The sequence below is a fragment of the Somniosus microcephalus genome, chromosome 1 (genome assembly GCF_052327205.1).
Source record: "Somniosus microcephalus isolate GS21.2 chromosome 1, FLI_Smic_1.0, whole genome shotgun sequence".
In the NCBI taxonomy this organism is placed as follows: Eukaryota; Metazoa; Chordata; class Chondrichthyes; order Squaliformes; family Somniosidae; genus Somniosus; species Somniosus microcephalus.
Genome location: NC_140987.1, coordinates 252,661,521 through 252,687,322, shown reverse-complemented (window position 1 = coordinate 252,687,322; position 25,802 = coordinate 252,661,521). Strand labels below are relative to the sequence as shown.

Sequence of the window (25,802 nt, the reverse complement as noted above, 5' to 3'; positions counted from 1 at the left end):
GAGGTTATGCACTTTGGCAGGAAAAATCGTAGAGCAAGTTATTATCTTAATGGCAAGAAACTGGAAAGTACTGAAGTACAAAGGGATCTGGGGGTCCTGGTGCACGAAACTCAAAAGGTTAGTATGCAGGTGCAGCAAGTGATTAAGAAGGCCAATGGAATGTTGGCTTTCATTGCTAGGGGGATAGAATATAAAAATAGGGAGGTATTGCTTCAGTTGTACAAGGTATTGGTGAGACCGCACCTGGAATACTGCATACAGTTTTGGTGTCCATGCTTAAGAAAAGACATACTTGCTCTCGAGTCAGTACAAAGAAGGTTCACTCGGTTAGTCCCGGGGATGAGGGGATGAACATATGGGGAGAGGTTGAGTAGATTGGGACTTTACTCATTGGAGTTCAGAAGAATGAGAGGCGATCTTATTGAAAGATATAAGATTGTGAAGGGGTTGGATCGGGTGGATGCAGGGAGGATGTTCCCGATGATGGGTGAAACTAGAACTAGGGGGCATAGTCTTAGAATAAGGGGCTGCTCTTTCAAAACTGAGATGAGGAGGAACTACTTCACTCAGAGGGTGGTAGGTCCATGGAATATGCTGCCCCAAAAAGCTGTAGAAGCTACATCATTACATAAATTTAAAACAGGAATAGACAGTTTCCTAGAAGTAAAGGGAATTACGGGTTACGGGGAGCGGGCAGGAATTTGGACATGAGTCTAGGTTCGGATCGGACATGGGCCTGTGGGTAGCGGAGCGGGCCCAGGGGCCGTGTAGCCTGATCCTGCTCCTATTTCGTGTGTCTAATTCTGTTAGATTCAGGAGATGATTCTGTGATAGTAGATTGGCGGTTAGGATCAGATCAGCCATGATCTTATTGAATGGCGGAGCAGGCTCGAGGGGCCGATTGGCCTACTCCTGCTCCTATTTCTTATGTTCTTATGTTCTTATGATTGCCTCCTCCCTCTCCCGATCGCCTCCTCCCTCTCCCGACACCTCCTCCCTCTCCCGATAGCCCCCTCCCTCTCCCGATCGCACCCTCTCTTTCCCGATCGCTCCCCCTCTCCCGATCGCCTCCTCCCTCTCCCATCACTCATCCCTCTCCCATCACTCCTCCCTCTCCCACCATTCCTCCCTCTCCCGATCGCCTCCTCCCTCTCCCATCACTCCTCCCTCTCCCATCACTCCTCCCTCTCCCATCACTCCTCCCTCTCCCGATCGCCCTTCTCTCTCTCGATCGCCTCCTCCCTCTCCCATTACTCCTCCCTCTCCCGATCGCCCTTCTCTCTCCCGATTGCCTCCTCCTTCTCCCGATCGCCCTTCTCTCTCCCGATCGCCTCCTCCCTCTCCCATCACTCCTCCCTCTCCCATCACTCTTCTCCCTCCCGATCGCCTCCTTCCTCTCCCATCACTCCTCCCTCTCCCATCACTCCTCCCTCTCCCACCACTCCTCCCTCTCCCACCACTCCTCCCTCTCCCGATCGCCTCCTCCCTCTCCCATCACTCCTCCCTCTCCCATCACTTCTCCCTCTCCCGACCGCCTCTTCCCTCTCCCGATCGCCTCTTCCCTCTCCCGATCGCCTCCTCCCTCTCCCGATAGCCTCCTCCCTCTCCCGATAGCCTCCTCCCTCTCCCGATGGCCTCCTCCCTCTCCCGATAGCCACCTCCCTCTCCTGATAGCCTCCTCCTTCTCCTGATAGCCTCCTCCAACTCCCGATAGCCTCCTCCCTCTCCCGACTGCACCCTCCCAATCGCCTCCTCCTTCTCCCGATCGCCTCCTTCCTCTCCCGATAGCCTCCTCCCTCTCCCGATAGCCTCCTCCCAATCGCTTCCTCCCTCTCCTAGGACCTACCAGAGAACAGCTGCCAGTGACGCAGCAGCCCAAAATTGAAACTTTCTCTACTTGCAAACTGCCTGCGAAGGTGTAATATCATGGTGTAACAGTGGGAGTCACATCCTACTCATTTTCAGCATCACAGTCACACGTGGCTAACTATGGCTGAGTTAATGCTGGCCTTGCCAAGGATGCCCACATCCTGAGAATGAATAAAAGAACACTGGTGCAGTAAGCAGTAATCCAGAGGATTGGGAGCAGTTTAGGATTCAACAAAGGAGGACAAAGGGATTAATTAAGAAAGGGAAAATAGAATATGAGAGTAAGCTTGCATGGAACATAAACACTGACTGTAAAAGCTTTTATAGATATGTGAAGAGAAAAAGATTGGTGAGGTCAAGCGTAGGTCCCTTGCAGTCAGAATCAGGGGAATTTATAATGGGGAACAAAGAAATGGTTGACCAATTAAATACATATTTTGGTTCTGTCTTCACAAAGGAGGACACAAATAACCTCCCAGAAATGTCGGGGAACATGGGGTCTGATGAAAGGGAGGAACTGAAAGAAATCAGTATTTGTAGGGAAATGGTGTTCGGGAAATTGATGGGATTGAAGGCCGATAAATCCCCAGGGCCTGATAATCTACATCCTAGGGTACTTAAAGAAATGGCCCTAGAAATAGTAGATGCATTGCTGATCATCTTCCAACATTCGATGGAATCTGGAACAGTACCCATGGATTGGAGGGTAGCTAATGTTACCCCACTATTCAAAAAAGGTGGTAGAGAGAAAATGGGGAATTACAAACCAGTAAGGCTGACATCGGTAGTGGGGAAAATGCTAGAGTCCATTATAAAAGATGTAATAGCAGAGCACTTGGAAAGCAGTGACAGGATCGGACAAAGTCAACATGGATTTACAAAAGGTAAATCGTGCTGGACTAATCTACTGGAATTTTTTGAGGATGTAACTAGTAAAATAGATAAGGGAGAACCAGTGAATGTGGTGTATTTGGACTTTCAGAAGGCTTTCGATAAGGTCCCACATAAGAGATTAGCGTGTAAAGTTAAGGCACATGGGATTGGGGGCAAGGTATGGACTTGGATAGAGAACTGGTTGGCAGATAGAAAGCAAAGAGTTGGAATAAACTGGTCTTTTTCCGAGTGGCAGGCAGTGACTAGTGGGGTACCGCAGGGATCGGTCCTTGGACCCCAGCTATTCACAATATATATTAATGATCTAGACAAGGGAACTAGATGTAATATCTCCAAATTTGCAGACGACACAAAGCCGGGTGGGAGTGTGTGCTGTGAGGAGGATGCTGAGAAACTACAGGATGATTTGGACAGTTGGGTGATTGGGCAGAAACATGGCAGATGCAATATAACGTGGATAAATGTGAGGTTATCCACTTTGGTGTCAAAAACAGGAAGGCAGATTATTATCTGATTGGCAATAGATTGGGAGAAGGGGAAGTGCAACGAGACCTGGGTGTCCTTGTGCACCAGTCGCTGAAGGTAAGCATGCAGGTGCAGCAGGCGGTTAAGAAGGCAAATGGTATGTTGGCCTTCATAGCGAGAGGGTTTGAGTACAGGAACAAGGATGTCTTGCTGCAGTTGTACAGGGCCTTGGTGAGAGCACACCTTGAGTATTGTGTGCAGTTTTGGTCACCTTATCTGAGGAAGGATGTTCTTGCCATGGAGGGAGCGCAGTGAAGATTCACCAGGCTGATACCTGGGATGGCAGGAATGACGTATGAGGAGAGATTGGGTCGATTGGGCTTGTACTCGCTGGAGTTTAGAAGAATGAGAGGGGATCTCATTGAAACTTATAAAATTCTGGCAGGACTGGACAGACTCGATGCAGGGAGGATGTTCCCGATGGTCGGGGAATCCAGAACCAGGGGTCACAGTCTAAGGATAAGGGGTAGGCCTTTTAGGACAGAAATGAGGAGGAATTTCTTCACCCAGAGAGTGGTGAACCTGTGGAATTCTCTACCACAGAAGGCAGTAGAGGCCAATTCATTAAATATATTCAAGAAGGAGTTGGATATATTTCTTAAGGCTAAAGGGATCAAGGGGTATGGGGAGAAAGCAGGGACCGGGTACTGAACTTGGATGATCAGCCATGATCGCATTGAATGGTGGAGCAGGCTAGAGGGGCCGAATGGCCTACTCCTGCTCCTATCTTCTATGTTTCTATGTTCTGAGGTTGTGGTTAAAAGCACATTGTTGCAGCAGAGTAGGACTTTTTCTGTGTCTAAACCATGTTATACCTGATCTGGGAACATTTGGACCCCTGAAATTTACATACATGTATATAATTTTATAGCACAGAAACAGGCCATTCGGCCCAACAGGTGTATGCTCGATGCAAGCCTCCTCCTGCCAAATTATGGTAAAATATTCAATTTTCAAGTATTGAGATTCCTCATCTTGAAGAGCACTAAAATTCATCTGAAATGTTTAAGAAACTATTAAGATTGTAGCGTTTAAAAGAATTTTCTGGAAGCAGCACTCTGTGCAGTTTTCTCTCCAATGAGTGTGTTTTTGATTAGTCATGTAGTAGTTCAGGAGATAAGGGAGAAGGTGTGGCAGATGCAGATGTCTGAATTTTCTCTTATCTTCATATTGCAGTCTTGAATAAATGTATTTCTTTCCCTTGAGATACAGATTCAGTTATTTGCAAACCTTTCCATAAAACATTACAGAAATGGCTCACAAATAGAGCTAAATATGACATTACCTCGGAAAGGTAGGGTCTACCTCATTCTTTGAAAGAATCTCCAAATACCAAACATCTAGATATAATGCCTTGTTGTGAATGCGCCCTTAGTTTTATGACCAAAGGATCAAACATTGATTGTCCTGTAACAACGAGAGCACTGAAACATCTTCAGTCAACAATAAAACTACTCCATGCCAAGTTGGAAAGAAAATGAGGAGTGTAGGAACTTTGTAATGTGGAGGCTAAACTTTCAGTAAAGAAAGAAGAAAAGAAAGACTAGCATTTATATAGCGCCTTTCACAACCTCAGCATGTCCCAAAGCGCTTTACAGCCAATGAAGTACTTTTTGAAGTGTAGTTGTAATGTAGGAAATGTGGCAGCCAAGTTGCACATAGCAAGCTCCCACAAACAGCAATGTGATAATAACTAGATAATCTGTTTTAGTGATGTTGGTTGAGGGATAAATATTGGCCGGGACACTGGGGATAACTCCCCTGCTCTTCTTCGAAATAGGGCCATGGGATCTTTTATATCCACCTGAGAGAACAGACGTTTAACATTTCATCCGAAAGACGGCACCTTCGACAATGCAGCACTCCCTCAGTACTTCACTGGGAGTGTCAGCCTAGATTTTGCGCTCAAGTCTCAAAGAATGAGGGAGAGTGCGCCTACAGTAACCTAACATTCATCTTCATTTATTAAAGCTCCACATATAAGTAGTATTGTACTAACATAGTGCACAAACTTCTGGTAGGAGTTTGAGGGCAATTTGGGGCACAGCTGGTGAAGCATTTGTGTGGCGCTGCCAAAACAGCAATGTTTACTGAATACTTGCAGAATGCTCCTTTCAGATAGCCTTGAGAGACGGCTTCTGCATGTTGGCTCAAAGTGGCACCGAAACTGTATAGTGAACCTGACATTTTGTGTTGGGTCTTATCCAACAGACCATTCTAGCACAGCATTTGTCAATATTTAACAAAAACAGGTATCATCAGACATGCAGAAGATCAGTTAGTATCTGTGGTTGTTGATTGTCCTATAACAAAGTTTCAGGCTTGCGCGCTTGTTCAAACTGAAAAAGAAAGGGGCAGGCTACCATATTCATAGAATCAGAAAAAGGGGAGGGAAAAGTTAAAATATAAATAGATAAACAAATACTGAGCGGAGATAGCAGTGGAGTAATTGTTTGGATCATTTCAGTCACGCAATGGAAACATTAACAAAATGTTTAAAAAAATCATTAAGAGAAACAAAGGGTGTGTGAATAACTTACAGCAGTGGAGGTGTATGGAAAATGCAAGAAAATGTGAGATGTGAAAAACACAGAAAACCTGGGGGGCGTCAGGTTTGAAATTAAAGCAGAATGAATTGGCAAAGTTCACTGGGTCAATCAGCATCAAAGAAGAAGTCAACGGGGAAAGTGTTAACTCGCTTACCAGAACCTTCATGGCTTGCCAACAAGTAGTAGGTGGAGATGGAGTTGGATTGGTCCATTAGGTTTTCTTGCCACCCCACTCAGTTGAAAGTGTTTTGAAAGAAAGAAAGCCTTGCATTTATATAGCGCTCTTTCATAACCTCCAGATGTCCCAAAACGCTTTACAGCCAATGAAGTACTTTTGAGATGTAGTCACTGTTGTAATGTAAGAAACACGGCAGTCAATTTTCACACAGTAACAGCAATGTGATAATGACCAGATAATCTGTTTTTAGGTGTTGGTTGGGGGTTAAATAAGGAAAGCTCACCTGCTCTTCTTTGAATAGTGCCATGGCACATTTTACCTCCACCTGAGAGGGCAGACAGGGTTTAATGACTCATCCAAAAGTCGGCACTTCCGACAGTGCAGCACTCCCTCAGTGCTGCACTGGAGTGTCAGCCTAGATTTTGTGCTCATGTCTCAAGGCCTTGAGCCTACAACCTTCTGACTCGAGAGACGAGAGTGCTACCCACTGAGCCACAGCTGACACCTGCTAGTTCAGGATGCTCTTTGTACCAGCTTGTAAGATTTGAACCTGAGTCTTCTTAATGCGTCTTCTAACTTCACTGTTAGTACTGTAAGCTTTTGGTCATCTGTCCTATTATCTCCTTATATGGCTTGGTGTCAAACTTTCTTTGGTAACGTTCCTGTGAGGTACCTTGGGACATTTTACTACATTAAAGGCGCTATATAAATGTAAGTTGTTGTTGTCTGGATCCTTTAGTTAGAAAACTGAAATAATCTAAACTATGGACTTCACATCTGCAATTAATGTCATTCTGGGGACAATTTTCGTCCAACTACCGTACACACTGAAAATCAGGGCGCTCAGCAGACCAACATTTTAAAGAATGGGCCCACAACCAACATTCAGCAGCACTTGGTTTACTCCCCATGGTGATATTATGGAAAATAAATATAAGAACAGACAAAGGATTTAATATCATAGACAGTTTCCAATAAAATCATCGCAGACTGATGCAGGATATAAATACACATTTATCTTTTTTATGTTAATAAAGAAAAGTAGCATTTATGACTGGAATTGATTTACGGGGGGAATTTTCCCAGCCCTGGGGAGGCGGGACTGCCGGGAAAATGGCAGAAACTGGGAGCGGGTACCAAACCTGCTCCCAACCCGCCTCCGTGCCATCTTCCTGGGAGGCGGGTGCCCGACTCGCGCAGGGACCCGTCTCCTCGAGGCGGGAAAGGGATTACAGCCAATTAACTGCCTGTTAAGAGGTAGTTAACAGGCAGTTAAGAGGCTTATCCCCATTTTACCCCAGCAAGTGCGGGCTTCCCGACGTTGGGAAACCCCGCCAGGGTCAGCAAGGTGAGCAGCGGGTCTGCGGGGGTGAGAGGAATCGAAAAGTCCACTGTGGAAGTGAGTGATGGGTGCAAGTGTGGAGAGGTAAGTATGAGAGGTGAGTGTAAAGTGTTAGAAAAAGTTTACTTACCTTTGTTTCTTTCTGCAGGCTTCAACTTTTGAGGATCCGGAGGTGCCTCATCTCAACAGCAGAGATGACAGAATGGCTGCTGCATTCTCAGATACTGCAGCCATCTGATTTCTGCAGAGGAAAGAGGTTTTGGTGAGCCTTCAGTAAGGGCTCACCATAGAACAGAGATTGTCAATGTTTGACAGCTTCTCTAAGCTGTCAAACGCTGACAATTCATCTGTCAAAATTTTTTTGACAGATGAAACGTCATACGCTGACATCATCTGTCACCGGCTTTCCCTTAATTGGCCTGCTAAGCCCGCAGGGCGGGCTTAACAAGGTCAATCAAGGGATAATAGCATGGGTTGGCCAGACGTCGTTGGGGGCGGGACTGAAACCCGACAACCAGCAGTCCTGCTCCCATTGACATAATCCAGCCCATTGTTATGGAAGCAGACAGCACCTTTCCTTTATTATCACACAGCAATATTCAGGACACCTATACTTTTCAGTTATTGCAATTAACTGGAATATATACACTTCCTTTATTGCACAACATAAATGCGAACACTCAATGTTCACTTTTATTAGTTAAAATTTATTGTTTTCATCAACAGAATATGCTGATGCTTTACTCCTTACTATGTATAAAAAAGACTTGCAGCGCCTTTCATGATCTCAGGACGTCCCAAAGCGCTTTACAGCCAATGAAGTACTTTTTGAAGTGTAGTCACTGTTGTAATGTAGGAAACATTAATCACCAATCAACACCAATCCTGGGATCGCATAATGCACACATGCACTTTACAGTCGACATCACTGAATTGTGAACAGGAGCAGGAATCCAGGCTGATTCTCCCCATCCTTAGCAATGGGAACATTGAGACAACTGTAACACCCCACTGGCACCTTCAGTGAGATCAGCAAACACAGCACAGTCTGGTGTTTGGACCTGGGGCCTTCCTGGTTGTATGACTCGTTGATATACCGCATGATCTATTTACTCATGTAATTTAGGAAAGCTCAATTAAAAAAAATCATTATTTTGTCAACACTAGAAATTATTTTACAAAATTGCATATTTGGATGCATGTGTCAAAGTGTGTGCTCCCAATGGGTGTGGCTCCCTACAGGGGACCGTGATATCATAAAATTACCACTACAATGGTTTTTATGGTTAAAATGTTAAAACTCAACGGGGGAGAAATTCGGTGGAGCCGTAAACGGGGCGCCAAGCTCGCCTGGGCGCCGGAATTAGCGCAGCGATCGGAGTAGTTGCGACCGCCGGAAATTCAGCTTGAACGTCCCAAGAGGGACACAGGGCGAGGCTCGAGGCGCTCCGCGTCCCTCTTAGGGCGCTGAAACTGAGTATCGCAGCGCAACGTGCCGCAGCGCCACACGCTGCGGCACGGCGCGCTGCGGTACTGCAGGCCTTCCTCCCATTCTTAAGGGGGAGGGGCCTGCACCAGCGTGAGCGGAGATCGCAAGTGCCGGCAAAAGAGCCCGGCACTGAGGAGAAGTGCCGGGCTCTCGGAAAACAGCCGGCACTGCTGCGGGGGGAGATCAGGAGGCCGGGGACGGAGGTGCTGGCAGGCAGCCGCCGAAAAAACGGCCGCCCCGCACCTCCACCTTAATTTGCGCCACTGCCGCCACAGGTAGGCCCCGTGAACCGGGCGCGATTTGCGAACGGCACTACAGAGGCGGGCGCTACCGAATATCGAGATCGGGGCGGTAGCGGGGCGCTGCGCACACCGATGACGTCATCGGTGGCGGCGCAGCGCAACAGGCTAACGCCACCATTAGCGCCCCAGCTAAATATCGCGGGAGGCGTGGCCAGTGGCGCTAAAGCCACTGAGCGTCCTCTTTAGGTGCTAACTGGTGGCGCAGCCCACCGAATTTCTAGGCCAACGTATGTTGAGCAGTAAGTTTCGGCATAAAATAATGAAGCAAAAGAACTAACTCACAGGCAAACACTTTGTTCACAGTAAAGACACCAGTCATACACACTCAGGAGTGGGAGGTTTTCATGTCATATCAACCTTTACTGCAAAATGATTAGACAGACAACCCATTTTTGCTGCTCCTTAAAACTCATCATAAATACTGTGGCTACAAGAGCAGGTTTAGAGACTGGGTATTCTATAGAATCATAGAAAGTTACAGCATGGAAGGAGGTCATTTCGGCCCATCGTGTCCGTGCCGGCCAACAAAGAGCTATCCAGCCTAATCCCACTTCCCAGCTCTTGGTCCGTAGCTCTGCAGGTTAGAGCATCCCAAGTGCACATCCAAGTACCTTTTAAATGTGGTTAGGGTTCCTGCCTCTACCACCCTTTCAGGCAGTGAGTTCCAGACCCCCACAACCCTCTGGGTGAAGAAATTTCTCCTTAAATCCCCTCTAAACATTCCACCAATTACTTTAAATCTGTACCCCCTGGTTTTTGACCACTCTGCTAAGGGAAATAGGTCCTTTCTATCCACTTTATCTATGCCCCTCATAATTTTATACACCTCAATAAGGTCTCCCCTCAGCCTCCTCTGTTCCAAGGAAAACAGACCCAGCCTATCCAGTCTTTCTCATAGCTAAGATTATCTACTCCCGGCAACATCCTTGTAAATCTCCTCTGTACCCTCTCTAGTGCAATCACATCTTTCCTGCAATGTGGTGACCAGAACTGCACGCAGTACTCTAGCTGAGGCCTCACTAGTGTTTTATACAGTTGAAGCATTACCACCCTGCTCTTGTATTCTATGCCACGGCTAATAAAGGCAAGCATTCCGTATGCCTTCTCAACCACCTTATCTACCTGGCCTGCTACCTTCAGGGATCTGTGGACATGCGCTCCAAGGTCCCTTTGTTCCTCTACACTACTCAGTGTCCTACCATTTAATGTGTATTCCCTTTCCTTGTTAGCCCTCCCCAAATGCATTACCTCACACTTCTCCGGATTGAATTCCATTTGCCACTGTTCTGCCCATCTGACCAATTTATTGATATCTTCCTGCAGTTTACAGCTTCCTTCTTCAGTATCAACCACACAGCCGATTTTAGTATCATCTGCAAACTTATTAATTATACCCCCTATATTCTGCAGCAAGTGACTCACCTCCTGACTCCCGAAAGCCTTTTCACCATCTAAAAGGCACAGGTCAGGAGTGTGATGGAATACTCTCTACTTGCCTGGATGAGTGCAGCTCCAAAAACACACAAGAAGCTCATCACCATCCAGGACAAAGCAGCCCGCTTGATTGGCACTCCATCCACCACCTTAAACATTCAGTCCCTCCACCACCAGAGCACCGTGTCTGCAGTGTGTAAAATCTGCAAGATGCACTGCAGCAACTCACCAAGGTTTCTATGTCAGCAACTCCCAAACTACGCGACCTCTACCGCCGAGAAGGACAAGGGCAGCAGGCGCATGGGAACACAGTCACCTCCAAGTTCCCCTTTAAGTTACACACCATCCTGACATGGAAATATATATTACGTTCCTTCATCATCGCTGGGTCAAAATACTGGAACTCCCTCCCTCACAGCACTATCAGAGTACCTTCACCACACGGACTGCAGCGGTTCAAGAAGACAGCTCACCACCACCTTCTCAAGGGCAATTAGAGATGGGCAATAAATGCTGGGCTTGCCAGCGACACCTGCATCCCATGAACAAATATTTAAAAAATACTGTATTTGGTTCCCTTTATCTGCACCTCTAAATGCTGCTCAAATACATGCACCACAATGAAGTTTTAAAAATAGTTCTGGCGTAAGACATCTTCTAGTTTGATATACATGTTTTCTAAACTAAACAAATACATCTCTACTGATAATATTTACATCTGTGTAATTCTTTAAGAAGATTTAGTCCAAATAAGATAGCACGGTTTTAATTTTATTCATAAAAGTACATTTGTACTTAATTAACATTTCTGCAATGTTCTTTTCTATGTCAGTTATACAAATGATCTAGAATACTGTCGTATGATATATTACAACAGTGACAACACTTCAAAAAGTGCTTAATTGGCTGTGAAGCACTTTGGGGCATCCTGAGGTTGTGAAAGTCGATATATAAATGGAAGTCATTGTTTTATATGACTTGCTGTTTTTCTTCAGCTTAACAGGTGATAATAGCTTTTGTTAGTATGTAGGTAAATGTCTATAATTATATTGTTTGCAATGACCATAAAATATTTTGCATTGGGTTACAAGCAGGATCTCTGGTCTGCGATCAAATAGTTGCGAATAAGTGGCCAATGGTTGTAACTCTAGCAATGCTCTAAAAATACTGTGGCCTAGAAATTTGTCTTGGCCGGTGGCGCAAAACGGGCGGCATCTGATCGGGCGCCCGTTAAACGCAGCGCCTGATATTCAGTTCCACTGCAGTCACTGCAACTGAATACCAGGCGCTGCGTATAACAGGCGGCTGATCAGATACCACCCATTTTGTGCCACGGCTCAAGATGAATTTCTAGGCCTGACTTTGTTAATGCAGTAACGTATAGCTGTTAGTAAAGTTTTTTTTTAATGCTTCATTGTAAATTTTCAAAGACCAAGAAATAACGTAAAATAAAATCAACTTAATGAAAACTTGATTTCAAATCTCTCCATGGCCTAGCCCCTCCCTATCTCTGTAATCTTCTCCAGCCCCACAAACCTTTGAGATCTCGGCACTCCTCCAATTCTGGTCTCTTGAGCATCCCTGATTTTAATCGCTCCACCATTGGTGGCCGTGCCTTCAGTTGCTAAGGCCCTAAACTCTGTAATACCCTCCCTAAATCTCCCCGCCTCTCTATCTCTCTTTCCTCTTTTAAGACACTCCTTAAAACCTACCTCTTTGACCAAGCTTTTGGTCATCTGCCCCAGTATCTCCGTATATGGCTCGGTGTCAAATTCAGTTTGATAACGCTCCTGTGAAGTGCCTTGGGATGTTTCACTATGTTAAAGGCGCTGTATAAATACAAGTTGTTGAAAAGCAAACCAACAATCAATATCAAGCAATTATTATTTTAAATTTTGTAAGCAAAATTCTCAAAACGAATCTAGTTCCTAACACACAAACGTATGTAAGAGCTACAGTAAATAAACATGGATTATTGTACTATTGGGGAACTCTGTTTTAAAGCAGTTTATTTTTGGCGGGTATTTTTTACATTTTCATTTTCATTTTAATGTCCGTTGTGGGGCACTAGAATATACCTTCGTCATGTGATTGAAAAATAAATTGTTATTGGATGCCTTAACATCCCTTCTTGTGCATGTTAGATAACGATGCCTGTGTGGGTGTCAACACTGAAACTGCCTAATCCAATTTCAAAACAAAAAGGACATCACTGCCTTATTCAGACTCATCTACTTTGTTATTTCAAAAAGAAAAACAATTCTCAGCAGCGTGGAGAAAATGGATACTACAGAGTGTACCCAGAATACCACTGATCAGGAGATTCCAGGTAATATTCTTGTTAGTGACAGAATATAACAGTAGATGTTACTTCAGTAAAACACAATGGGTATATAGTTCCTTCGGAGGATACGTTAGTTGTTAAATGTCTCTAAAGTTCAATACAGTAGAAATAACACAAATATTTTACAATATATTGAGAACACATGCAGTATGTGAATGAATAATAGAATAGTTAATTATAGTGAGGACTGGCATTAGAAACTAGTTTAACTCAGTTCTGATGGCCCACAATGGAAACTAGATGTGGTTTAGTTGATTTTAATTGAGAGCATTTCTAATTCTATTAGTTATTATGTAATGTGGATTATAGTAGAATCCCATTATGTGCAACCAATTGCAATGGACATAAATAATTGCTTCCCCCAGACTCTCATAATTACAACAGTTATGTCATTGTCTAATACTTCAAGGAGGAAAGTTCAGTCTTAGTAATAATATTTGTAGAAAGTGCCAAATATTTGCTTATATCAGGATTGGACACAAATAGTATGAACTGTTTTAGTAAACTGCATAAATTGAACGATATAAAATTAGCACTGGTGCACTAGACATTTTATTTTAAAAGTATGGGTGGGAAAATTGGGTGCGCCCCGAAAAAGTTAGCACCCCTCCACTGTAAACTCAGTAGTAGCGCCCCAAGCAGGAGGTGGGGCTCTACTGGAAAGCACTCCACCTCCAGCTTGGGGCAGTTCTACTGAATTTCACGGTGCTACGTGCTGCCGCGCATGACATAGCACCGTGTCATTGCAGGCCTCCTTCCCTGATGAAAGGGGAGGGGCCTAGCGCTGCACGCACCGGGGCCCTGCTAAACCACTGTGGAGTGGGGTGCCGTGCAAACAAGAGGAGTGCTGGGCTGAGCGATCGCAGTCGGCACCCCGCATAAAAAAGTGAAAGGGGGCAGGTGCTGGCAGCTGGCCAAAATAAAAATGGCCGCCCGACACCTGCTCTTTAAGTAGCGCCGCTGCCGCTGCAAAAACGCCCCTTGATCCTATTGGACATATCATCCGGTGATGTGTCAGGGGGCGCAAGGGAAGTTTGCGGCCGGGGTGCTGCGCATGGCAAAGACGTCATCGCCGGCGGCGCGGCAGGCGCTACTGGCTGCCACTAACCTTCTGCTGAATTTAGTGAGAGGCGTTAGTGGCGCCGTGCTCGGGGATTTGCACCCTGTGGGGGGCCGCTAACGAGAGGTGCAAACCAACCCAATTTTTCCCCCTAGGAAACTTACTGAAATGCAATCATCTAAAACAAGGATTGATGCTTCCGCAATCGATAATGGCAACAACTTCGGGGGGGGGGGGGGGGATTTTAACTCTCCTCAATCGGTGAGAAAGGAGTGAGGGAGTTGTTAAAATGGCGAGGCACGATTCCCACCTATTCCCCATTTTAACACTGCTGGTTTTGACGTACATGGCACCCCGATGGTATTTAACCCGCTTCTAAATGAGGCGCTCACCTTGGGTGCTTTGCCAGGTAAAACTGTTGGGAAGCCAGCGAGGCCACTGAAGGTAAATGGAAACCTTTCCTTAGCCAGACCTTTTTTTAATGCTCCTCCATGCTCCACAAGGAAAATCCGAGCTTCTGGTACCCCACATTCTGCCAACTCCCCAGCCTTGCAACACCCCACCCCTTGCACCGAACCTTGCTGCCAGCAGCCTTCAACTGGTGCCGGCATGCGACCTCTGGGCTTCCCAACATTCATTGCCCGCTCACCCCTCACTATCTCTGTAACCTCCTCCAGCCCTACAACCCTCTGAGATCTCTGCATTCCTCCAATTCTGGCCTCTTGCGCATCCCCGATTTTCATTGCTCCACCATTGGCGGCCGTGCCTTCAGCTGCCTAGGTCCTAAGCTCTGAAATTCCCTACCTAAACCTCTCCCCCCTCCCTTACCTTCTTTAAGACGCTCCTTAAAACCTACTTCTTTCAGTTCTGATATTTCCTTATCGCTCCTGTGAAGCACCTTGGAGCATTTTACTATGTTAAAGGCGCTATATAAGTGCAAGTTTTTGGATTATATTGCTGACTGCTGAACTGCAGTCAGGCATAAAAATATTCAAAATAATTAATTCTACGTATCTTGAATCGGGCATCTACAATTTTACGTTGCAAGCATACAGATGTTGCTTTGCCTTTTATTATTGCTGTTTTTGAAGGAGAAAAATACTTGAAGGAGAAAAAATTGCAGGGCTATGGGGAAAGAGTGGGGGAGCGGGACTAACTGGATTGCTCTTTGAAAGAGCCAGCGCAGACTCGATGGGCCGAATGGCTTCCTTCTGTGCTGTACTATTCTATGATTCTATTCTGTATTATTGCTGTCTACTGTGTTTGTTTTCTGTATTTTTTGCTGTGTGCTATTCCTTTGTTCTATACTGTTACAGTGCACTGTCTGTTCTGTACTGTTGCTGTTTACTATCAAATTGAACATATTTCTGCACTTTAAACCGGCTGTCCTTCATCAGTTTCTCTGTGACCCCAGTAGTTTATGTGAGAACAAATAAACGTCTAAGGAAAATAATTTTCGTAGGGTGCTTGTTGGACAATGACAAGGCACATGTAAAAGATCTGGCCTCACGCCACCAGTAGCACTTTGTGGCAATTATCTGAAAAGTCAGCTTCAACAGTGTTGCCACACCCATATTTTGCTTCATTTTAGTATTACCCCACCTAGGTTCCTGGCGAAGTGGAGTTGACTGCATCAGCCATGGTGAGGGTTCAGGTCATAATGGTGCCAACTGCAGTTAACACCATGAGCTATGTTGTGGGTAGCATACTCGCCTCTGAGTCAAAAGGTTGTGGGTTCAAGTACCACTCCAGAGACATGAGCACAAAAATCTAGGCTGACACTCCAGTGTGGTACTGAGGGCGTGCTGTACTGTCAGAAGAGCCGTCTTTAGGATGAAATGTTAATCCAAGGCCCTGCCTTCTCTCTTAGGTGGACATAAAAGATCCCATGGTACTATTTTGTCCTGGCCAGTATTTATCCCTCAATCAACATCACTAAAACAGATTATCTGGTCATTATCACATTGCTGTTTGTGGGATCTTGCTGTGCGCAAATTGGCTGCCAGATTTCTGACATTACAACAGTGACTACACTTCAAAAAGTTCTTTATTGGTTGTAAAGTGCTTTGGGATGTCCCGAGGTCATGAAAGGCACCATATAAATGCAATTCTTTCTTTCTCTGATGGGAACTCCATTGGTTATTATGGTTGGATGTGGAATTTTCATCACCAGCACCAGCATCAGCTAGGCCTTTTTTATTGATTGGCACAGAGGAGCCATTGATGAAAAACATGGCGGGGGCAAATTTATCTGGAGCTTCTCCCACTCCACTGTCATATCTTCGCCGGAAACTCTGTTTGCGCATGTTAACGCGTTTATTCTCCCGAAGTTATGGGGACAGAGTGGGAGAAGCACCGAGGAAATTCACCCCCACCAAGCAATCAGTATTAACAAATGCAAGAGCAAACCAGTAGGCCATGAACATCTTAAAGTCTCAGTCAGTCCTTTCCGATAACTGAAAGGTTGCCGTGGCGAATTCCACACACATGCCAAAGGGCTCCTCGGTCCCCTTTTGGTAGTGTACATCTCTGGGATGGTGCTGGTGCCAAGTTAGAAAGTATCCTGTAAGGGGGTGAGCTTCGGAGCTGCAGGAGTAGGGCATTGTTGATTTTGCTTTATGTACGATGTCCCTCATATTCAGCATTTCAGGAAGGCCCTCGTTCTGTGTCTTAAACTGCTGGGAGATAATCAGTTTTCAGAGCCCAGGGAGGCAGCAGGTGGAACTACCACACCAGCGGCTAATTGGCAGAACTTCATATCTTTTAAAATTTATTTTATTTATTAATTGTCAGGATGTGGGCGTCGCTGGCAAGGCCGGCATTTATTGCCCATCCCTAATTGCCTTTGAGAGGGTGGTGGTGGAAGACCGGCATGGACCAGTAGGGCCGAATTGCCTGTTTCTGTGCTGTAAAATTCTATGTAAAACGCATTAAGTTCAAACTGAAGTGATGTTGGACGTGGGGAGTAATCCTACCAGAAGGTGGGTTTAAGTGCAGTATTGTAGTGCGTTTGGTCTGATCTGTGTTAATTCAGTCCAGTATTTACAAGCAGGCTGGTGGTGCAGTTGCTCCACTGAGTGCCTGTGAATTTCCAGTGCGGTGAGTTCCCAATTACAATCAAGGTCACAGGGTCGGGGGACAAGCACCAACAGGTCCTGCTCTCACGTTTGTTTTTACAGATGATTGCAGAACAGCATTGTAGGAAAACTTGTAAGCAGGTCAGCTTGTAACCAGAGAATAGTGGGACTTTAATAACACCTATTCTATTGGTTTTAAATCTAGGTGAACATACAATTTTGCTCGAGATCTTGCAGATGTGTTTTTTTAAAATTTCATTCTCAGGATGTGGGCATCACTGGCAAGGCCGGCATTTATTGCCCATCCCTAGTTGCTCCTTTGAAAAAATGGTGAGCTGCCTTCTTCTTTAACCGCTGCAGTCCGTGTGGTGAATGTACTCCCACAGTGCTGTTAGGGAGGGAGTTCCAGGATTTTGACCCAGTGACGATGAAGGAGCGACGATATACTTCCAAGTCAGGATGGTGTGCGACTTGGGAGGGGAACTTGCAGGTGGTGGTGTTCCCATGCGCCTGCTGCCCTTGGCCTTCTCGGTGGTAGAGGTTGTGAGTTTGGGAGGTGCTGCCGAAGAAGCCTTGGCGAGTTGCTGCAGTGCATCTTGTAGATGGTACACACTGCAGCCACGGTGCGCCGGTGATGGAGGAAGTGAATGCTTAAGGTGGTGTATGGGGTGCCGATCAAGCGGACTGCTTTGTCCTGGATGGTATCGAGCTTCTTGAGTGTTGTTGGAGCTGCACCCATCCAGGCTAGTGGAGAGTATTCCATCACACTCCTGATTTGTGCCTTGTAGGTGGTGGAGTATTAAGTCTTGAGACATGACTCAATCAACTCTTTGATTTGTGAGCTCTGTGATTACATTGCAGCCTTCATTGCCTTCCTTAAGGAATCATATCTATACTTTACTGTTGTTAAGCTGATTTCTAACAGAAAAAGCAACTCTTCCGTGGTAATCAGTTTCAGGTTTTTTTTCCACTGAAGATGTTAGAAGCTAAATACAAACTACCATTTGGACAAACCAGTGAGACATCTAAATATCTACATATCCTTAAAGATATCCATATTGTTTTTCTCGTTTCCCCTGCACTCATGAAGAAATGAGCAGCATATGCCCTTGTAGTGTCAGTCATGGCTCAGTGGGTAGCACTCTCACCTCCGAGTTAGAAGGTTGTGGGTTCAAGCCCCACTCTAGAGACTTGAGCACAAAAATCTAGGCTGACACTGCAGTGCAGTGCTGAGGTGTGACTTTCGGATGAGATGTTAAGTTGAGGCCCCATCTGTCCTCTCAGGTGAACATAAAAGAAAAAGAGCAGGGGAGTTATCCCCAGTGTCCTGGCCAATATTTATCCCTTAATCAACAGACACTTCAGTGCTGCACTGTCGGAAGTGCCATCTTTCAGATGAGACGTTAAACCGAGGCCCCGTCTGTCCTCACAGGTGGACGTAAAAGATCCCATGGCACTATTTTGAAGCAGAGCAGGGGATTTATCCCCGGTGTTATGACCAATATTTTTCCCTCAATCAACATCACTAAAACAGATTATCAGGTCATTATCACATTGTTGTTTGTGGGACCCTTGTGCACAAATTGGCTGCCGTGTTTCCAACATTACAACAGTGACTACACTTCAAAAGTATTAATTGGCTGTAAAGGGCTTTGGGACGTCCTGAGGTCATGAAAGGCGCTATATAAATAGAAACATAGAAGATAGGAGCAGGAGTAGGCCATTTGGCCCCTCGAGCCTGTTCCGCCATTTAATGAGATCATGGCTGATCATCCAAATTCAGTACCCTGTCCCTGCCTTCTCCCCATATCTCTTGATCCCTTTAGCCTTAAGAAATATATCTAACTCCTTCTTGAATATATTTAATGAATTGGCCTCAACTGTAGTAGAGAATTCCACAGGTTCACCACTCTCTGGGTGAAGAAATTCCTCCTCGTCTCTGTCCTAAATGGCTTACCCCTTATCCTTAGACTGTGACCCCTGGTTCTGGACTCCCCTGCCATCGGGAACATCCTTCCTGCATCTAGTCTGTCTAGTCCTGTTAGAATTTTATAAGTTTCAATGAGATCCCCTCTCATTCTTCTAAACTCTAGCGAATACAAGCCTAATCAACCCAAACTCTCCTCATACGTCATTTCTGCCATCCCAGGTATCAGTCTGGTGAATCTTCGCTGCACTCTCTCCATGGCAAGAACATCCTTCCTCAGATAAGGTGACCAAAACTGCACACAAAATGCAAGTCTTTCTTTCTTTCTGTGCAATAGACATATTTTTCTCTTTCTTTGGGATCTCACATTCTGGTCATGTACTACTTTTCTTCATACATATGTTGAATGGAACACGATAATAACAAAGGAATTATATTATACTCAAGCAGCTTCTAGAAAACAGGATTTCACAAGTGTATTGAAGCATTTACAATTCTAATTTGCAATAGACATCAGAAAAATACACACAAAACTGTATAAAATCAAGCATAAATGAGGTTTCAGAAAGAGTAAGGTAGATTATTAGATTTGTAGTGGTAAGCTAGCATGATAACACAATGGCATTAGGTAAGTTTCAGTTCTACAAATGTAAGAATATATTTGACAAAAATGCAGCATATTAAACCAGAGGTTATGTGGACAAGAAAATTTACGGTGCGTGAAAAGTTTATTTCTTTTGCCACTAGGAGTTCTTCCACGTCGTTTGCGTGACCGTGAACAACTCAGGAAAAGGAAGCTGGAAGCGCAAGAGAAGAAAACCTCACAGTGGGTGATTAAGTAAGATGTGATATAATAACAGTGAGATATGAGCAATGATGATTCACAACCATCCCAAGTTAATGGGATGGAATCTACACTCTCCTATGGCTATAAGCGTCCCATGTGAAATGAATCTCAGCCAATTCCTGATGGATATGACAGTTCACAACCCAAGACTGGTCCTAACTTGGCACTCGTGGGATTCACAGATGAATTTGCTGTGGTAAAAATTGTAGTTATGCTGGTCTCTTAGCTGCTTCTATTGTTCATTCAACCAGCTTCTCTTCTCAGTATAGTGAAAGGAGGGTGAACATTTTATTTTTTTCTCTCCAAACAATGCATGCAAGTAGCCTTCCACTTAAAGGAAGGCAAGTAGCAGAACCAGCTGGTGGTATAAAGGGGGTGGATTCACAAACAGAAGATGAGGCCTCTGAATGCACAGGCTTGGATTCTAGGTCCAGGCTTGAGTGTATGCAAGCTATAAAAGCACACTGTCAGAGGTCCTTGCTTTAAAAAATGTTGTTAATGCTTTTCTTAAGCTATAGCTTTTGAAAGTCGTCTCGTTGCTGATTTTCAAGAGCTGTGGTTCCACAAAGATATTTACAACATCTTTTTTTAAGCAAGGACAGAGTTATTTTATATATGACATTTTTATTTGTGGGAAACATGCTGTAATTCTTATATCAGAATTGTGAAGATATTCCATTAAAAGATAGTTACAGTGCCTATCCAATTTAATATTTTGATATCTTTCCTCTGACACATTACAGATTGTGAAAATAGTTCAAATCATGACTGTTTAACTTTTTTTCTAAAGTAACCAGAAAAGGGAGTATCCTGGCAATATAGATAAAAGTATGAAGGACCCTTAAACACTTTTGTAAACCAAAGTCTACAACGACATCATATTATATAGAATTACATAGAATATACAGAACAGGCTATTCAGCCCATCCAGTCCATACCGGCATTTATGCTCCACTCGAGCCTCCTCCCATCCTTCCTCATCTAACTCTATCAGCATAACCCTCTATTCCTTTCTCCCTCATGTGCTTATCTATCCTCCCCTTAAATGCACCTATACTATTCGCCTCAACTACTCCCTGTGGTAGCGAGTTCCACATTCTCACCACTCTCTGGGTAAAGATGTTTCTTCTGAATTCCCTATTTGATTTCTTGGTGACTATCTTATATTGATGGCCTCTAGTTTTGCTCTTCCCCACAAGTGGAAACACCCTCTCTGTGTCTATTCTATCAAAATCTGTCATAATTTTAAAGGCCTCTATTAGGTCACCCCTCAGCCTTCTCTTTTCAAGAGAAAAGAGACCCAGCATGTACATCCTTTCCTGATAGGTACAACCTCACAGCCTATCATCCTTGTAAATCTTTTTGCACCTTCATCAGTGCCTCTATATCCTTTTTATAATATGGCGACCAGAAGTGTGGTGTAACCAAGGTTCAATACAAGTTTAGCATAACTTCTCTACTTTTCAATTCTATCCCTCTAGAAATAAACTCTAGTGCTTGGTTTACTTTTTTTATGGCTTTATTAACCTGCGTTGCTACTTTTAGTGATTAGTGATATAGTAGAGTCAAATATATTGCACAATGAAATGTACAGATTACAAACCAAAGACATTTTATCTGAATAAATACTTAATTTTATTTTGTTTGCATTTTCCCCACTGTGCTTTGATTACATTTCTATCACCCCCATTCCATTCCCAATTATAAGCTTCACTACAGAGTGTGAATTGTGCCAAGAGGTTGGAAAGATCTCCAATCACTTAACTTTTATTATCTTGTATGGTCAATCCTTGGGGAGTGTTCTTTTATCTGGGATATTTTTGGAGCAAGAATTAGTTTAAAGCTGTCAATCCTGTTTTTGTTTATTAATTAATGAACTTAATTTAAGTCAAATGTCTTTCAACCTTATGCATGGTAAAGTTATCAAATTAATCTGTTGCATTGTCTAACATCTGAGACATGGGTGCTTGCCTTTTTGTCTGAATATTGAAATCTTTGTTTCGTGTTTTAGTGCCCCATTTTACTAAGATTTTGCTTTCACAGAATTTCTCTTTAACATGAGGATCTCTATCCCCCATGTAACCTCAACATTTTAAAACAAAGGTCTCCTAAAATCTTTTCCAATTGTTGGTAACAGGTCTTTACTTATGATTGTTTTTTTTAAAAACTATCTTTATCTGTGCACTGTTTAGTACATCACGATTTCACCAGCTTCAAAATAAAAAGTAAAAATGCCCTTTTGTATTTTATATCACATTGATTCACAGAGAGAAATCAAAGATAAAAAGAGGAAGAAAGGGAAAGGCAAGTGGAACAAGTAGAAAGCATACTAAAAACCATGAACCCGAGCCCGAACCCGAGTCTGAACATAGTCCAGAACCAGGACCTCCGCAAGAAGACAAAGAGGAGGTCACAGACAAACCAGTTCATCCTGATCCTGAAAGTGAGAGGCCTGCACTTCTGGAGGAAAGTGCAAAGCTTTCAATAACTGGGGAGACTTCCACTACTTCCACAGGTACTCAACATGGCCAGTTATGAGTTGCTCAGCTTAGTGCCAAAGATTCAGTCTAATTTATTCCAGGGCCTGCAAAAACTACACTCAACATAATTAGTCTGATAGAACAACAGTCACTGCACTTCAAGAGTAATTCACTGTGCAAATGTGAATGCCTCTTAGTACTTACAGGCTGTGGAATCTTTAGGATCATTTAGTAAACTTTACAGATTAAAACTTATAGGAATCAAAGTGGTGGATGGTACATCTCCTGGACTATTTACAGTACTGTCTTGTAAGAATCAACTACACAATTTGAAATACCTATAACATTTTTCAGTAAGAAGATTATTGTACTGCACCTCGGCAATGAGATTAACATACTGCATTTATTCCCCCTTATTCTAGATGACGCTGGAGAAACAAAGTCACCTGAAGTGGAAATACCAGAGATTCTCCAACTCCAAGCAGAAGATATGCCTGGGGAAAATGAACCATTTGAAGAACAAATGCTTGTGTTCTTTTAAAACATCAACACATTTGAACTTCATAGAATTCCTTTGATTTTCTCTGACAATTGTTATTACACGAGAGAGATAATGAGAGTACTCTTCCTTATTATCACAGGTCAAAGCACTCATTATTGCAGGTACAAACTCACGCTCTGTCACTATATGGTACAACACATCAGAGCTTCAATGCACATTGACACCTTTCTTTGTTTTTCTAGATGTAGCAATACCTAATGTGCCGTATTCTGGCGGAACGTGAAATTGCCCCCCTGCAATCTCCCACTCATTTCTGATGCATAGTACAGGGAAACCCAACAAAGAGGAAGGGCAGTATTTTGAAAGTAAGAGGGACACTCACCCTGCAGACAGGTAAATTACTTAGAATGAACAGCACAGAAACAGGCCATTCGGCCCAACTGATCTCTGCTGATGTTTATGCTCCACACGAGCCTCCTTCATCATAGGAACATGGGAATAGGAGTAGGCCATTTAGCCCCTCGAGCCTGTTCCATCATTCAATGAGATCATGGCTGATCTGTGACCTAACTCCATATATCCATCTTTGCCCATATCCTTTAATACCTTTGGTCAACAAAAATAACTCATCCTTATTTCATCTAACCCCATCAACATAACCTATTCCTTTCTTCCTCATGTACTTATCTAGCTTCCCCTTAAATGCATCTATGCTATTCGCCTCAACCACTCCGTGGTGGCGGGTTCCATATTCTAACCACTCTCTGGATAAAGAGGTTTCTCCTTAATTCCCCGTTGGATTTATTAGTGAGAAAGATAAACGGATAACAAATGCAGACAGCTCTGTTTTATATTTCTCTTTTTCCAATGTATTTGTTGGCCGATCTTCAACTGTTGGGAAAGTTCACATGGAAATATTTACATTTACTCTAAACATACCCAAGTCGATTTACAAGTAAGTCCGCCTGGCATAACAGCAATTATGGAATAGAAACATTCCCAAATTTTAGATTTTATCCAAAAATTCTCTGATTCATCAATAAATCCTGAAACTTTGGATTTCCCCCCCCCCTCAAGGAAGTAGGATCAGCTTGGATGCATGACATAGTTTGAAATGATGCTGACAGTTCAACTTCCTAGATAGAGCCCAATTACAAAACTGTAGGAAGGGAGTAGAATTCTCATAGTGACTCCCTTGCCAGAAAGAATGGAACTGAGGTGTAATAATCCTATCAGCAACTGCGAGTGTCTCTCCAGGGTAACATTCCAGGATTGTCAGTACATGCTTAATTAGACAACTGAGGTTCCCTGTTATCTTTGTAAATGTTATAAGGCATTCCCCATCGAAGTAATTCAGTTTCACCAAATGAGTTGTGTTCTTGGTGTGACTTCAGGACAATGTGATAGTTTTTGTACTGTGTAATGGACATGAAACGAAAGAAAAACTCACTTTAAAAAGATGTGAAACAATTCAGAAAATAAAGAAATTATTTACCCCTATGTTTCAATGGATTGTCCCACATGCAAAACTTCATACTTAGACTTTTCTGTGCACAACAAGATACCTACTTCCCTTTGTAATTTTAGAATATCTGGGCAGATATCTTTATTGGTGATACAACTGATATATTCTACACCTGTAAATGGAAGTCTTTTGTTGCGGTCATATTGTACATCAGCTGCAAAAAGTACTGTAGCTATTGTGAAAGTCGATTTATTAACATGATGAAGTAGTATAGACAATGGAACCAAAACTCATAAATGGGATTCTCACCATTAGTACCTTACACAAGATCAAACAAAAAAAGAATTATGATTAAATGTAACATGCTTTAATTATGTCTGCTTTTCCATTGATTATTTTAATATTTATGAAGGAGTTACAGAGCCTGACAAGATAAAAGAGCTGAAATAAAAACAGAAAATGTTGGAAACACTCAGCAGGTCAGGCAGCGTCCGTGAAGAAGAGAAACAGAGTTAACGTTTCGGGTCGATGAACTTTCATCAGAACTGGAAAAAGTTAGAGATGCAACAGGTTTTAAGCAAGTACAGAGGCAGGGAAAGAGGGGAAGGGGAGAAAACAAAAAAGGGAACAGGCTGTGATAGGGCGGAAGGCAGGAGTGATTAAATGTCAAAAGGGATGATGATACAAGGCAAAAGTGAGTGGTAATGGGACAAGAAAAGAAACAAAAGATGGGTCATAGGAAGCTGTAGAATCAGCACCTGCTGTCTGAAAAATGGGAGCAGTGGTTATGATCTGAACTTGTTGAACTCATTGTTGAGTCTTGAAGGCTGTAAAGTACCTAATCAAAAGATGAGGCGCTGTTCCTCGAGCTTATGTTGAGCTTCATTAGAAAAGTATAAGAGGCCGAGGACAGAGTGGTAAGGGGACGGAGAATTAAAATGGCAAGCAACCGGCAGCTCAGGGCTCCCCAATGTAGAGGAGACCACATCGTGAGCAGCGAATACAGTATATTCAAGTGAAAGAAGATAAAGGAGCTGTACGGGCGGCAACTACTAACTCTGGGTGCTTCAGCAATCTTGTCATTTCATTTGGACATGTCGGGCTTGATTTTAATTCCTGAGGCGGGTTGGAGTCGGGTTGCATGGTGGGCGGGTTCTGGAGCCGCTTCCGGCGGGATCAGCTGCTGATGTCCGAATTCAATTTAATGAGTTCGTTTATTTCAATGGGGTGCGCTGGCCGGTCCAATGAGTGCGATTGAGTCGGCTGGCCGCCTCTGATGATGTCATCATAGCAGCTGCTTTTAAAGCTGCCATTCAGCCTAAGCCTTTCTCTTGTGGATTCCTGGACTCATTGATATTGATCTATACACAATGGGCAGGATTTTCATTGGGCCGTGGAGGTGGGATTGGAGGCATGTGGGGGGTTAAAATCATGAAATCGGGGGGCACGAACCCATCCCGCCTCCATGCCAGTTTCAAAGGAGGCGGGTACCCGACTCGCACTGGGACCCGCCTCCCC

The 25,802-nt window shown here is 43.9% G+C and overlaps 2 protein-coding genes across 4 annotated transcripts in view; one reads left to right on the top strand and one right to left on the bottom strand.

Moving 5' to 3' along the window:
• Positions 1–25,802, bottom strand: part of anp32b (acidic (leucine-rich) nuclear phosphoprotein 32 family, member B) — a 224,034-nt gene that overhangs the window by 131,491 nt on the left and 66,741 nt on the right. The window contains exon 2 of one of the 2 annotated variants that reach the window (XM_085992029.1): positions 12,295–12,411. In XM_085992029.1, the coding sequence (XP_085848155.1) occupies positions 12,295–12,318 (24 nt within the window). In that variant the 5' untranslated portion in view covers positions 12,319–12,411. Of the gene's footprint in view, positions 1–5,991; positions 6,011–12,294; positions 12,412–25,802 lie in introns of those variants that run through there. The other variant, XM_085992032.1, reaches the window with a different exon arrangement.
• On the top strand, positions 12,720–24,319 carry hemgn (hemogen). 2 transcript variants are annotated; one of them, XM_085992048.1, is made up of 4 exons: positions 12,720–12,911; positions 19,738–19,816; positions 22,105–22,352; positions 22,740–24,319. In XM_085992048.1, the coding sequence occupies exons 1-4, from the start codon at positions 12,863–12,865 to the stop codon at positions 22,856–22,858; spliced, it is 495 nt and encodes a 164-aa protein (XP_085848174.1). In that variant the 5' UTR covers positions 12,720–12,862; the 3' UTR covers positions 22,859–24,319. The 2 variants fall into 2 exon arrangements, with proteins under 2 accessions (XP_085848174.1, XP_085848170.1); XM_085992044.1 differs by having other exon boundaries at positions 12,721–12,911; positions 19,738–19,828.